The 15,411-nt window shown below is 48.7% G+C and overlaps 1 protein-coding gene across 1 annotated transcript in view; it reads left to right on the forward strand.

Moving 5' to 3' along the window:
- The first annotated feature begins 1,537 nt into the window (after positions 1–1,537).
- The window catches only part of CMC1 (C-X9-C motif containing 1), a 71,421-nt gene continuing 57,547 nt past the window's right edge, over positions 1,538–15,411 (forward strand). Inside the window, exon 1 of the mRNA XM_069730013.1 lies at positions 1,538–1,664. Coding sequence (XP_069586114.1) covers positions 1,646–1,664 — 19 coding nt within the window. The 5' untranslated portion in view covers positions 1,538–1,645. The remainder of the gene's footprint in view (positions 1,665–15,411) is intronic.

Consider the following 15,411-nt stretch of genomic DNA (forward strand, 5'->3'; position numbering starts at 1 on the left):
TAGAAGATAAAAAAAAAAGTTATCTCCACACCAACTGCAATGAAAGGGCCAAAAGATCACACATGAGGAGCCAGCTAATTGCTATTATCTGCCTAAAAAGGAACCGGGTGGAAGCGCGGTAGCGCGAAACGGCCGTCACCCAGTTGTAGTTCACGTTCGCCCTTGTTTTTCTGCTATGACTTGTATGTCACAATAAAGCACTGGAATTTTTATGGACGGTGAGTGCTTTCCTTCATTTTTCTTCTTTGTTTGGACAACTATAGAAGTGCCGCCCTATATTTATAACACGCGATGAAACGTCTTTAGGCCACAGGAGGCTCCTGTGACTTTAATATTGGTTTTGAGATATCGGTTACTGACAGAGATACCAGGGTTATTGGCGATACTGTAGGGGCATCTTAGTCTAACACGTGGATACTGTGGCTGGCACGCTATGATGGGTGAAGCCACTGCCAGCACTTATGCTTGTGTAGCGACTCGGCAGCTGGCACATTGCTATGGGGCATCTATGGCCAACTGCTATGAGGCTGGGTGTTGCTGGCACATTATTATTGGGGCACGTGTAGCTAACACATTTATACAGGACATAATGTGGGCACCATGGAGCCAATTCATCAGTGATTTTGTGCCTTTTTTTTTTTTTGCACAGTTAAATACTAGCAGGCGACATTTTAAAAGATCTTTGAACTCTAAAAAGAACAAAACAAGCAAAAAAAAAGCAGTTTTGTCTATAAGCACAATTGAACAAACGTCATGCGTTGTTTTGCTGTTTTGTTTTTGGCGCAAAATTTGTCAGTGCAAAAAGACAATAAATGATGGTTCAAGGCAATAATGAACCTGGGCTTCTGTTGCTGGCATTGTTACAAGCACTGTGACCAGCACACTGGCATATCTGGCTAGCACACTGCTACTTGTGACCAGCACAATGGCATATTAGGCTAGCACACTGGCATATCGAGCTAGGACACTGGTACCTGTGACCAGCACACTGGCATATCTGGCTAGCACACTGCTACTTGTGACCAGCACAATGGCATATTAGGCTAGCACACTGGCATATCGAGCTAGGACACTGGTACCTGTGACCAGCACACTGGCATATGTGGCTAGCACACTGCTACCTGTGACCAGCACACTGGCATATGTGGCTAGCACACCGCTTGTAACCAGCACACTGGCATATGTGGCTAGCACACTGCTACCTGTGACCAGCACACTGGCATATGTGGCTAGCACACCGCTTGTGACCAGCACACTGGCATATGTGGCTAGCACACTGCTACCTGTGACCAGCACACTGGCATATGTGGCTAGCACACTGCTACCTGTGACCAGCACACTGGCATATGTGGCTAGCACACCGCTTGTGACCAGCACACTGCCCTGGGCCGCCCGCTCTGAGCACTAGTTTGTGAGGGTTTGTGCAGTCACTGAGCTCTGCACATTCACAAAAGCAACACACATCCCATTCCCCATCCCCAAAGCTGCACTAGCTAGTCACGTGCTACACTGTCAGCTCCGCCCCTTCTATACTACCCGGAAGTGCAGGACGCATCACGGGGCGGGGCGGGGCGGGGCGTCCTCTCCCTGGGAAGGTCACATGCCGGCGGCTCTGTAGACTGCGTGCTTGTCTGTCTCCTCTGCCATGGACCCTGCCACACCGGGTAAGCGCTGCCGTCTGCGTGGGCAGAGATCATTACAGCGCCTCCCCGTGTGCCCCGCTATTATTACACAGGTTGCCAGGCTGTGCTCCCAGGCTGTACACACACAGTCTGCACGTCCTGTCACAGCCGCCAGTGAGAAGTGTTCCGCCTCCTGGAGTGTAGTGCAGGTGGGACAGGGAGCCCTGCCGGGCAGGACACGGCCCGGCCTATAAATACCCCAGAATTGTACCTGGGATCAGTGTGCAGCTCTCCGTCCTCCTGGCTGACCTCTAGCTGCCGTTTATGTAGTGTCCCCCCACTAGTGAGATCGCCCTGTCGTTCATGTAGTGTCCCCCCACTAGTGAGATCGCCCTGTCGTTCATGTAGTGTCCCCCCACTAGTGAGATCGCCCTGTCGTTCATGTAGTGTCCCCTCACTAGTGAGATCGCCCTGTCGTTCATGTAGTGTCCCCTCACTAGTGAGATCGCCCTGCCGTTTATGTAGTGTCCCCTCACTAGTGAGATCGCCCTGTCGTTCATGTAGTGTCCCCTCACTAGTGAGATCGCCCTGCCGTTTATGTAGTGTCCCCCCACTAGTGAGATCGCCCTGTCGTTCATGTAGTGTCCCCTCACTAGTGAGATCGCCCTGTCGTTCATGTAGTGTCCCCTCACTAGTGAGATCGCCCTGCCGTTTATGTAGTGTCCCCTCACTAGTGAGATCGCCCTGTCGTTCATGTAGTGTCCCCCCACTAGTGAGATCGCCCTGTCGTTCATGTAGTGTCCCCCCACTATTGAGATCGCCCTGCCGTTCATGTAGTGTCCCCCCACTAGTGACATCGCCCTGTCGTTCATGTAGTGTCCCCTCACTAGTGAGATCGCCCTGCCGTTCATGTAGTGTCCCCCCACTAGTGACATCGCCCTGTCGTTCATGTAGTGTCCCCCCCCACTAGTGAGATCGCCCTGTCGTTCATGTAGTGTCCCCCCACTATTGAGATCGCCCTGTCGTTCATGTAGTGTCCCCCCACTATTGAGATCGCCCTGTCGTTCATGTAGTGTCCCCCCACTATTGAGATCGCCCTGTCGTTCATGTAGTGTCCCCCCACTATTGAGATCGCCCTGTCGTTCATGTAGTGTCCCCCCACTAGTGAGATCGCCCTGCATTCATGTAGTGTCCCCCCACTAGTGAGATCGCCCTGTCGTTCATGTAGTGTCCCCCCACTAGTGAGATCACCCTGTCGTTCATGTAGTGTCCCCCCACTAGTGAGATCGCCCTGCCGTTCATGTAGTGTCCCCCCACTAGTGAGATCGCCCTGTCGTTCATGTAGTGTCCCCCCACTAGTGAGATCGCCCTGTCGTTCATGTAGTGTCCCCTCACTAGTGAGATCGCCCTGTCGTTCATGTAGTGTCCCCCCACTAGTGAGATCACCCTGTCGTTCATGTAGTGTCCCCCCACTAGTGAGATCGCCCTGCCGTTCATGTAGTGTCCCCCCACTAGTGAGATCGCCCTGCCGTTCATGTAGTGTCCCCCCACTAGTGAGATCGCCCTGCCGTTCATGTAGTGTCCCCCCACTAGTGAGATCGCCCTGTCGTTCATGTAGTGTCCCCCCTCACTAGTGAGATCGCCCTGTCGTTCATGTAGTGTCCCCCCTCACTAGTGAGATCGCCCTGCCGTTCTTGTAGTGTCCCCTCACTAGTGAGATCGCCCTGCCGTTCTTGTAGTGGCCCCCACTAGTGACATCGCCCTGCCATTCAGCTCGTGTCCATCCACTAGTGAGCTCATCTTGCCATTCAGCTAGTGCGCCCCACTAGTGAGCTCATCCTGCTGTAGAGGTAGTGTCCCCCCCCCCCCATTAGTGATCTCACCCTGCAGTTCAGCTAGTGTTCCACCACTAGCGTGATCGCCCAGTCTTCAAGTTCATGCCCCCCCTTACTAGCGAGAGCGCCAAGTGGTTCAGCCCGTGGCCCCCTAACTCTCTGTGAAAATCGAGGCTTGGTCTAACCAAGGGACAAAGTATATCTCGACAGCTGATGAAAGTGTACAAGATAACTCCCAGTGTATTTCAGGAAACAAAATCAGATCTGTCACCGGATTTCAAAATACAGACTACATAGATCAATCTCTTAGATCTGATGAGTAGTGTTGAGCGATACCTTCCGATATCTGGAAATATCTGGATCGGATTGGATCGGCCGATATCCAAATAAATATCAGGTATCGCTGATTCCGATATCGGAAACCAATGCAAGTCAATGGGACACAAATATCGGAATTAAAACAAACCCTTTCTTTCCTTGTAGGTTAATTCTACATGAAGGAAAACAACTAAGAATAATGTAGAAAGCATTGGGGGAGGTGGAGGAGACATTAAAGGCATAGAGGTTTAGCCCAATCAAATGGAATAGCAGGAATTAATTTTTTTTTAAGACGTTCGGAGTTACAAAGATATTGACTGTTAAGCTTTTTTATATTTTGTCAGATATTTATGTTTCACTACTTCCATGCTCTTCAACTTCTTTTTTACTTCTCCCACACTTTCTCCTTCATCATCCTCAGCAGCATCATTTTTTTCATCAACTTCTTCACCTAAAGGTATCGTCATATTAAGCGACGCTGCAGCGATCTAGACAACGATCCCGATCGCTGCACAGACAGCTCTCCAGCGACCAACTATGCGAAGTCCCCTGGTAACCAGGGTAAACATCGGGTTACTAAGCGCAGGGCCGCGCTTAGTAACCCGATGTTTACCCTGGTTACCAGCGTAAACGTAAAAACAAACAAACACTACATACTACATTCCGGCGTCTGTCCTCTCCGGTGCTCTGCTTCTCTGCACTGAGCGCCGGCCGGAAAGCAGAGCACAGCGGTGTTGACTGTGCAGACGGCACTTCCGAGCAGCAACTGGCGGTGTTGGAGCCCAGGGATTACAGGAGAAACATTGTAGGCAGAAGCGTAATTGGAGGAGGTTTAATATCTGTAGTAGTGTGCATGTGGAGGGAGCAGGAGAAATTGACACACACAGCAGGGGATCAGCTGACGTTACTGAACCCCAATAACACTGGAGCATGTGTTGACTGTGCAGACGGCACTTCCGAGCAGCAACTGGCGCTGTTGGAGCCCAGGGTCAATGCTAGAAACAGAGTGTAGGCAGAGGCCTAATTGGAACAAGTTTAATATCTGTTGTAGTGTGGGTGTTGACGGCGCAGGAGAAATTGCCAGATACACAGCAGGGGATCAGCTGACGTTACTGAACCCCAATAACATGGCAGTAAGTGTTGACTGTGCAGACCGCACTTCTGAGCAGCAACTGGCGGTGTTGGACCCCAGGGATTACAGTTCAGGTGGTAGAAACATGAACACAACAGGAGACCTGGATACTGTTGCCAACCAATTATTTAATCTGGAAGAGGACTGGCAAATTCCTGCGAGATCCAGGCCTTGTTCATTTTCAGAAAAGTAAGCCGGTCAACATTCTCGGAGGATAGTCGCATGCGACGGTCTGTTAGTACACCACGTGCGGCACTAAAGACGGTTTCCGATAATACACTAGCAGCAGGGCAAGCCAGCACCTCCAATGCATACTGGCTAAGCTCTGGCCATGTATCCAGGTTAGAGATGCAAAATTTGAAGAGGGAAGCGCCGTGTGAGAGAACACTGAGAGGGCAAGACATGTATTCTGTCACCATCTGACGGAAACGTTGCCTCCTGCTGACTGGAGCTGTCTGTGATGGTGTAGACATTTGTGGCGGGGACACAAAAGTTTGCCACATTTGGGCCATACTGGTCTTGCCTTGTGCTGAGGCGCTGCTTCTGCTCCCTCTTTGTGCAGAGCTTCCTCCACTGCCTCGACGCACTGAGCTGCTTTGTAAAGCACTAGCAGCACTGCTCTCGGTTGGAATGGAGAACATGATGGAATGCACCAGTGTGTCTTGGTACTCCTGCATTTTACGCTCCCGGTTCAACGGTGTTATGAGGCTTTGTAAGTTGTCCCGGTAGTGAGGATCTAGGAGGGTGTACACCCAATAATCAGCCGTGTTGAGAATGTGGGCGATGCGGCGGTCATTTCTCAGGCACGGCAGCATGAAATCAACCATGTGCAGCAGACTGCCAACTGGCCAAGAAACGCTGTTCCCTGCTTGAGGCGTCATCTCTGCCTGCTCTGCATCACCCCACCCTCACTCTACATACTGACTACTAGACCATTGTGTAACTCCCTCCTCTGGACAGATGTCTTCCTCCTCCATTGACTCCTCCTCATCCTCCTCACAAAGTGTCCCCTGCCTAGGCTGGTACTCCATTACTGCTGCCTGCTGCTCACACAACCGCTCCAACATATGTAAGGTTGAATTCCACCTGGTGGGTGGGTTACATATGATGCGATGTTCCGGAGGGCGGAATCGGCATTGCAGAGCTGCAATGCACAATCTTGCCATGCTGGAACGCCGCGAGTGAGCACACTCTAGGCGGACCTTGTGCAGCAGCAGTGTCAAGATACGGATAGTCCCTCAAAAAACTGCACGACCAAGTTGAGCACATGTGCCAGACATGGGATGTGAGTGAGGTTGCTTAGGCCCATAGCTGCCACTAGATTTCGGCCGTTGTCACACACTACCATGCAGTGGCGTAGGAAGGGGGGTGCGGGGGGGCGGGCCGCCCAGGGCGGCACAATGCGGGGGGCGGATATCAGCGCAGCTGCGCGCACTCATTCTCTGCTCCTTCCTCCCTGCATAGTGAGGACTGGAGCAGAGCGCTGGGAGTGCGCGCGGCCGTGCAGAGTTGCTGGCTGCAGTGTAGCAGGGGCACACAGTCACACACGCTGTGACTCACCCCCGCACCTGCAGTCAGAAGCAGAAGCTCCGATCCCTCCCCTCCAGCAGCGTCACAGCTCTCACACTGTGAAGAGCCATGGAGGGGCGGGGCTAAATGTTGGGGGCGGAGCCACAGACAAGCAGGAAGAAGAGGCAGAAGGAAATATAAAAATCAGAGCGGGAGACAGAAAAGATGAGAGACAGAAAACACAACAGAGAGAGAGGCAAGACACAGGTGAGAAGTGTATATATACAATGATGTAATATATATATATATATATATATATATATATATATATATATATATATATATATATATATATTTACATCATTGTCTAAGGGTCACACTTCCGTCTTTCTGTCTGTCCTTCTGTCTTTCTTTCTGTCACGGATATTCATTGGTCGCAGCCTCTGTCTGTCGTCGCTGATTGGTCTCGGCAGCTGCCTGTCATGGCTGCCGCGACCAATCAGCGACGGGCACAATCCGATTAGTGCCTCCGCTGCAGTCAGTGCCCGGCGCCCACTCCTTCCTCCCCACAATCAGTGCCCGCTCCATAATCCCCTCCAGTCACCACTCACACAGGGTTAATAGCAGCAGTAACGGGCCGCGGTGTAACGCACTCCGTTACCGCTGCTATTAAAGGGACACTGTCACCTGAATTTGGAGGGAACAATCTTCAGCCATGGAGGCGGCGTTTTCGGGTTTTTGATTCACCCTTTCCTTACCCGCTAGCTGCATGCTGGCTGCAATATTGGATTGAAGTTCATTCTCTGTCCTCCATAGTACATGCCTGCGCAAGGTAATCGCAGGCGTGTACTATGGAGGACAGCGAATGAACTTCAATCCAATATTGCAGCCAGCATGCAGCTAGCGGGTAAGGAAAGGGTGAATCAAAAACCCCAAAACCCCGCCTCCATGGCTGAAGATTGTTCCCTCCAAATTCAGGTGACAGTGTCCCTTTAACCCTCTGTGTCCCCAACTATTTACTATAGATGCTGCCTATGCAGCATCAATAGTAAAAATATGTCATGTTAAAAATAATAAAAAAACAAAAAACCTGCTATACTCACCCTCCATCGCCTTTCCCGCTCCTCGCCACGCTCCAGTGCCCGCTCCATGCAAGTGGCAGCTTCCGGTGCCAAGGATGGTATGTGAGAAGGACCTGCCATGATGTCACGGTCATGTGACCGCAACGTCATCACAGGTCCTGCGCTCATACCAACCCTGGGACCGGAAGCTGCCTCGTGCGGTACAGGGCCAGAACTTCATCGGAGGGTGAGTATATGTTTATTTTTTATTTTAAGTCTGTATACTATGTGACTCTGTGCTGTATACTCCGTTACTGGGCAATATACTACATCACTGGGCAATATACTACGTGGCTGGGCAATATACTACGTGGCTGGGCAATATACTACGTGGCTGGGCAATATACTACGTGGCTGGGCAATATACTACGTGGCTGGGCAATATACTACATCACTGGGCAATATACTACGTGACTGGGCAATATACTATGTGGCTGGGCAATATACTACATCACTGGGCAATATACTACGTGGCTGGGCAATATACTACGTGGCTGGGCAATATACTACGTGGCTGGGCAATATACTATGTGGCTGGGCAATATGCTACATCACTGGGCAATATACTACGTGACTGGGCAATATACTACGTGACTGGGCAATATACTATGTGGCTGGGCAATATACTACATCACTGGGCAATATACTACGTGGCTGGGCAATATACTACGTGGCTGGGCAATATACTACGTGGCTGGGCAATATACTATGTGGCTGGGCAATATGCTACGTGGGCTGTGCAATATGCTACATGGCTGTTATATACTACGTGGCTGTGTTATATGCTATGTGGGCTGTGCAATATACTACGTGGCTGTGTTATACACTACGTGGCTGTGCTATATGCTACGTGGGCTGTGTTATATACTGCGTGGGCTGTGTTATACACTACGTGGCTGTGCTATATGCTACGTGGGCTGTGTTATATGCTATGTGGCTATGCTATATTTCTCTGCTGTATCTGCATCGTGAATCGTGCTATGTGTTAAAGGGGGGGCCCACTGAGATTCTTTCGCCCGGGGCCCTCTAAAACCGCGGCCGGCGCTGCAGCTGTTTAACGCTATTGACGTGCGGGCCCTGAGGAGACTCTGTTTGTTTGGTTTTTTTTTTTGATAAGCTAACGGTGGACACACTGGGGCAATGCTGGAGACACTGGGGCAGATTGCTGGAGACACTGGGGCAGATTGCTGGAGACACTGGGGCAGATTGCTGGAGACACTGGGGCAGATTGCTGGAGACACTGGGGCAGATTGCTGGAGACACTGGGGCAGATTGCTGGAGACACTGGGGCAGATTGCTGGAGACACTGGGGCAGATTGCTGGAGAAACTGGGGCAGATTGCTGGAGACACTGGGGCAGATTGCTGGAGACACTGAGGCAATGCTGGAGACACTGAGGCAGATTGCTGGACACACTGGGGGCAATGCTGGAGGACACACTGGGGCAGATGATTGCTGGAGACACTGGGGCAATGCTGACGTCATTGTCAATCGCCGTGCACGCTTCAGCTGCGTGGAGAGAGCAGGAGCGCGGTCGGGTAAGCAGAACTTGTTTTTTTTTTTGCAGTCCCGATCATGCGTGTTGTCCTATTTTTGGTAACCTTTGTGTGTATTGAGCCGAGGGGGGGCGCCAAACTCGGGAGCAGCCCCGGGCGGCAAAAGCTCTAGCTACGCCCCTGCTACCATGCCTGGCTAGAGATTCGCCTGCACAAACCACACGTCGCTCTCCTGCTTGATGGTATTCCAGAGCTCCTGCGGTGTGGCTTTGATTCCCCAAAGAAATTAATTTCAATACGGCCTGTTGACGTTTGGCCACGGCTGTGCTCATATCGGTCGTAACAGGTAAGCGTTCACGGGTCCATGTAGAGGTAGACCGTGACGGCTCCTGCAGTGCTGATTCAGAGTAACTGGAGTATGAGGAGGAGTCCATGTGTACAGACTAGATTCCTGCAATCCTTGGAGTTGGCAGATCACGTACAGCGCCACTCTCAAGATTTGTACCCGGCTCCACAACATTTACCCAATGGGCAGTGAGGGAAAGGTATTGTCCCTGTCCATGGTTACTGGTCCATGCATCGGTGGTCAGGTGGACCTTGCTACTGACGACGTTTAGTAGCGCATGTTTAATGTTTCCGTCCACATGCTATTGCAGGGCAGGGAAGGCTTGCCTGCTGAAATAAAAGCGGCTGGGCACGTTGTATTGTGGGACTGCCAATACCATGAAGTTACGCAGCCTAAATGAGAGCATTTCAAGGGACAGTAGTTTTGCAATTCCAGCATTTAGAGCCTGTGCTCGGGGGTGGTTTGCCGATTATGGGTGCCTTTTCTCCCATGCCTGTGCTACCGATGGCTGTAGACTGGCCTGGGAGTGTGAGGATGACGGGGAACATGGTGCTGTGGGTGGAATTACACTGTCTCTCTGTCCAACAGTGCCAGTGGTTCTTCCATGGCGTTCCTGTGAGGAAGCCGAACCAGCTATATGTGAGCTGGAGGAAGAGGCTGCAACACAAGCTGAAGAGGTGGTAGGTGGTGCTGTAGGTTGGCCTAGGTCTTCAGTGTGTCGTTGTAACTCCACCAGGTGCTTGGTCTGCACATGTTTCCACATATTTGTTGTACTGAGGTTGCTGACACTTTTCCCTCTTTTGACTTTCTGATTACACAGCTTGCATTTCACAAAGCAAATGTCATCTGCAACTGTCAAAAAAGGACCAAAAAAAGGACTCGGGAGTGCCCGCTTTGGATTTTTGAAGAGGCATGGTCCTAATGGGTGCCGAAGTGGAGACTACAAGCAACCCAGTCTGCCCCCTCCCTCTCTCTCCTTTTTGGGCCGTTCGGGGAATCTCTTCCTCAGAGCTGCTCCTACCACCTTCCTGTACCTCACGCCATGATGGGTCAAGGACCTCATCATCTATGCTACCCTATTCCAACGACTGCTTCTCCTGGGTAGTCTCGGCAGCACAGTATGCACCAGAAAGTGGCTCATCATCAGATGCGTACTGAGGTGTGCTGACCATAGGCACTTGCCCACCCGCCTCTTCAAATTCAGAGAGACAAAACAGTTGCGCATCACTGCATACTGCCTCTTCTTCAATTTCTCGAATGCTGCTTGGCTGACCCCCTCTTTCCAAGCCAAGAGATTCAGAGAACAGAAGTAGAGATGGCTCCTGTCCTGGGCTCTCTGACTGCCTGGGCAATTTGGCAGGTGGTGAAGAGACAGATGGGAGCTCTTCAGTGCTCTGGACCTGAGAGGATGTGCATTAATTGAAGTCGATGCGTTAGCTGCCATCCATCCGACAACGGCTTCAATTTGTTCGTCCCGCAGCAGTGGGGTACGGCGAGCTCCTACAAAGCTGTGCATAAAGGACTGTTCCTTGGTAAAACTGGGGGATGCTGAGTCACTGGTGCATGCAGCAGGCACAGAATCCCCACGTCCTCTCCCTGCAGAAACTCCACGACCACGTGCCTTACTCCCTGCCTTCTTCATCTTGGTAGACTGATAAAGATAATAATAATCTTTATTTTTATATAGCGCTAACATATTCCGCAGCGCTTTACATTTTGCACCCAGGACTCCAGCGCTGCAGTGCTAACCACGCCCCATAGGCGATACCCGATATTTGTAGTATCGGAATGCTCAACACTACTGATGAGGCTTCTGTACTTGCTGTGACAATCTGTCGGAGTGGCTGTATCATTCTGATGTAAGGACGATCATGATAAAGCTATTCTGACATGGATTTTCCAGGCAAGTTTTTAAGCATCATAGCATCCAGCGATTTCTTATGGTATGTCTTTCTCCATAAGGAGAAACCTTACCCCTTAGACCCCAGTCCATAGACTTTCACCTAGCCAAATCAGTTCTCATGCTTTGCACTGTCGAGGGCCAATAGCTTGAAACACCGTGTCTGCAAATTGAGATTCTGTTTTGGCTTTTATCCTAAGTCATATTGCAAGACTCGTTATAGGGTTGATTGTGACTTGTAGGATCGCTACTTCCAATAGGTGGCGCTGTAGAGTTCAAGTCCTCTTTTTCTCTGATGAGGCAATTTACATATAAAATTTCACAGAGGAGCATTGCATGGTAAATAAGCCTCCTTACCTTGACAAGTCAGAGCTGGTATGTCACTCTCCACAAGGAGAAACCTTACCCTTTTAGACCCCATCTATTTCTTAGGCATTGTCAGGAAAAAGAAAAGGAAACGTCCAGTCTTTACTGAAATCACAATCCGACCAGTCATGCATAATGTGGACAAACAAAATTAAAGTTCCAGCTTGTAAAAACATTTGTATCAAACTTTATTCATCAAGGTTATAATAGTATCCAAGGCAGGATATTCATAAAGTGACGTGTTTCGAACGTGACCATTCTTTGTCAAAGCTTGTTTGAAATGACAATGTTATTCTTAAATACAATATTACAACTAACATTAAGACATTTCAAACAAGCTTCGACAAAGAAAATATTTTTACCAGGACCTGGAACTTTCCTTTTTTGTTTGTCCACATTTCTTAGGCATATCTAATTATACTCTGACAAGATTTTTTTGTAATACATTTCTGTGGTGCTTCAGAGGATCACGAGCTCATGCTCATAATAGGTATGTGTTGCTGAATAAAAGAAACTATCTTGGAATTTCCTCGTAGGAAAGGTAAGTTATTGTCCGACCCTTCACCGAGACTTGCAGCATGACCAGAGTAAGGGTACCGTCACACTAGACGATATCGCTAGCGATCCGTGACGTTGCAGCGTCCTGGCTAGCGATATCGTCCAGTGTGACAGGCAGCAGCGATCAGGCCCCTGCTGTGATGTCGCTGGTCGGGGAAGAAAGTCCAGAACTTTGTTTCGTCGCTGGATCTCCCGCTGACATCGTTGAATCGGTCCCCGGCGCTCTGCTTCTCTGCACTCCTCCTGTACTGGCTGTGAGCACAGCGGCCGGAAAGCTCTGCTTTCCGGCTGCCCGGCGCTCACAGCCAGAGCAGAGAAGCACAGCGCCGGGGACAGACAGCGGTAAGTAAGTATGTAGTGGTTGTTTTTTTTACTTTAACGATGGTGGCCAGGGTAAACATCGGGTTGCTAAGCGCAGCCCTGCGCTTAGTAACCCGATGTTTACCCTGGTTACCCGGGGACCTCGGGATCGTTGGTCGCTGGAGAGCTGTCTGTGTGACAGCTCTCCAGCGACCAAACAGCGACGCTGCAGCGATCCGGATTGTTGTCGGTATCGCTGCAGCGTCGCTTAGTGTGACGGTACCTTAAGTGTCAATCCAAAATCTCAATTACAAACAATTATTTTCCCCTACTTTTATCTCAAGGGTGAAGCACTCAGCTAGTCTGACTCTGCTCTATAGTAATGGGGGGCAAACAATCTTTCCCAAAAGTGGCTGCATGTAGATGAGTCTCTTGCCTGATATTTATCCCTGGTCATGTTGCAACACTCTGTAAATGTTCAGCCATTGACTTCCAGATGCTTCTCCCAAAATTAAAATATCAAAAAGTTAATTTTATTTCAGTTCTTCAATACAAAAAGTGAAACCCCTCTATCGTATATACTCGAGTATAAGCCGAGACCCCTAGTTTTGCTACAAAAAACTGGGAAAATTTAATGACTCGAGTATAAGCCTAGGGTGGGAAATGCAGCAGCTACTGGTAAATTTCAAAATTAAAAAGAAACCAATAAAAGTAAAATTAATTGAAACATCAGTAGGTTGTGTTCTTGAATATCCATATTGAATCAGGAGCCCCATATAATGATCCATACAAAATACACCCCATATAATGCTCCATAAAGTTCATGATGGGCCCCATAAGATGCTTCATACAAAAAATATGCCCCATATAATGCCGCACAAAGGTTGATTATGGCCCCATAAGGTGCTCCATAGAAACATTTGCCCCTTATAATGCTGCACAAAGGTTGATTATGGCCCCATAAGATGCTCCATAGAAAATGTGCCCCATATAATGCTGCATAAAGGTTGATTATGGCCCCATAAGGTGCTCCATAGAAACATTTGCCCTTCATAATGCTGCACAAAAGATGATTATGGCCCCATAAGATGCTCCATAGAAATATTTGCCCCATATAATGCTGCATAAAGGTTGATTATGGCCCCATAACATAGTAACATAGTTAGTAAGGCCGAAAAAAGACATTTGTCCATCCAGTTCAGCCTATATTCCATCATAATAAATCCTCAGATCTACGTCCTTCTACAGAACCTAATAATTGTATGATACAATATTGTTCTGCTCCAGGAAGACATCCAGGCCTCTCTTGAACCCCTCGACTGAGTTCGCCATCACCACCTCCTCAGGCAAGCAATTCCAGATTCTCACTGCCCTAACAGTAAAGAATCCTCTTCTATGTTGGTGGAAAAACCTTCTCTCCTCCAGACGCAAAGAATGCCCCCTTGTGCCCGTCACCTTCCTTGGTATAAACAGATCCTCAGCGAGATATTTGTATTGTCCCCTTATATACTTATACATGGTTATTAGATCGCCCCTCAGTCGTCTTTTTTCTAGACTAAATAATCCTAATTTCGCTAATCTATCTGGGTATTGTAGTTCTCCCATCCCCTTTATTAATTTTGTTGCCCTCCTTTGTACTCTCTCTAGTTCCATTATATCCTTCATGAGCACCGGTGCCCAAAACTGGACACAGTACTCCATGTGCGGTCTAACTAGGGATTTGTACAGAGGCAGTATAATGCTCTCATCATGTGTATCCAGACCTCTTTTAATGCACCCCATGATCCTGTTTGCCTTGGCAGCTGCTGCCTGGCACTGGCTGCTCCAGGAAACTTTATCATTAACTAGGATCCCCAAGTCCTTCTCCCTGTCAGATTTACCCAGTGGTTTCCCATTCAGTGTGTAATGGTGATATTGATTCCTTCTTCCCATGTGTATAACCTTACATTTATCATTGTTAAACCTCATCTGCCACCTTTCAGCCCAAGTTTCCAACTTTTCCAGATCCATCTGTAGCAGAATACTATCTTCCCTTGTATTAACTGCTTTACATAGTTTTGTATCATCTGCAAATATCGATATTTTACTGTGTAAACCTTCTACCAGATCATTAATGAATATGTTGAAGAGAACAGGTCCCAATACCGACCCCTGCGGAACCCCACTGGTCACAGCGACCCAGTTAGAGACTATACCATTTATAACCACCCTCTGCTTTCTATCACTAAGCCAGTTACTAACCCATTTACACACATTTTCCCCCAGACCAAGCATTCTCATTTTGTGTACCAACCTCTTGTGCGGCACGGTATCAAACTCTTTGGAAAAATCGAGATGTACCACGTCCAATGACTCACCGTGGTCCAGCCTATAGCTTACCTCTTCATAAAAACTGAAGATTGGTTTGACAGGAGCGATTTCTCATAAACCCATGCTGATATGGAGTTAAACAGTTATTCTCATTGAGATAATCCAGAATAACATCCCTCAGAAACCCTTCAAATATTTTACCAACAATAGAGGTTAGACTTACTGGCCTATAATTTCCAGGTTCACTTTTAGAGCCCTTTTTGAATATTGGCACCACATTTGCTATGCGCCAGTCCTGCGGAACAGATCCTGTCGCTATAGAGTCCCTAAAAATAAGAAATAATGTTTTATCTATTACATTACTTAGTTCCCTTAGTACTCGTGGGTGTATGCCATCCGGACCCGGAGATTTATCTATTTTAATCTTATTTAGCCGATTTCGCACCTCTTCTTGGGTTAGATTGGTGACCCTTAATATAGGGTTTTCATTGTTTCTTGGGATTTCACCTAGCATTTCATTTTCCACCGTGAATACCGTGGAGAAGAAGGTGTTTAATATGTTAGCTTTTTCCTCGTCATCTACAACCATTCTTTCCTCA

Source organism: Ranitomeya imitator, chromosome 6, assembly GCF_032444005.1.
Source record: "Ranitomeya imitator isolate aRanImi1 chromosome 6, aRanImi1.pri, whole genome shotgun sequence".
Taxonomy (NCBI): Eukaryota; Metazoa; Chordata; class Amphibia; order Anura; family Dendrobatidae; genus Ranitomeya; species Ranitomeya imitator.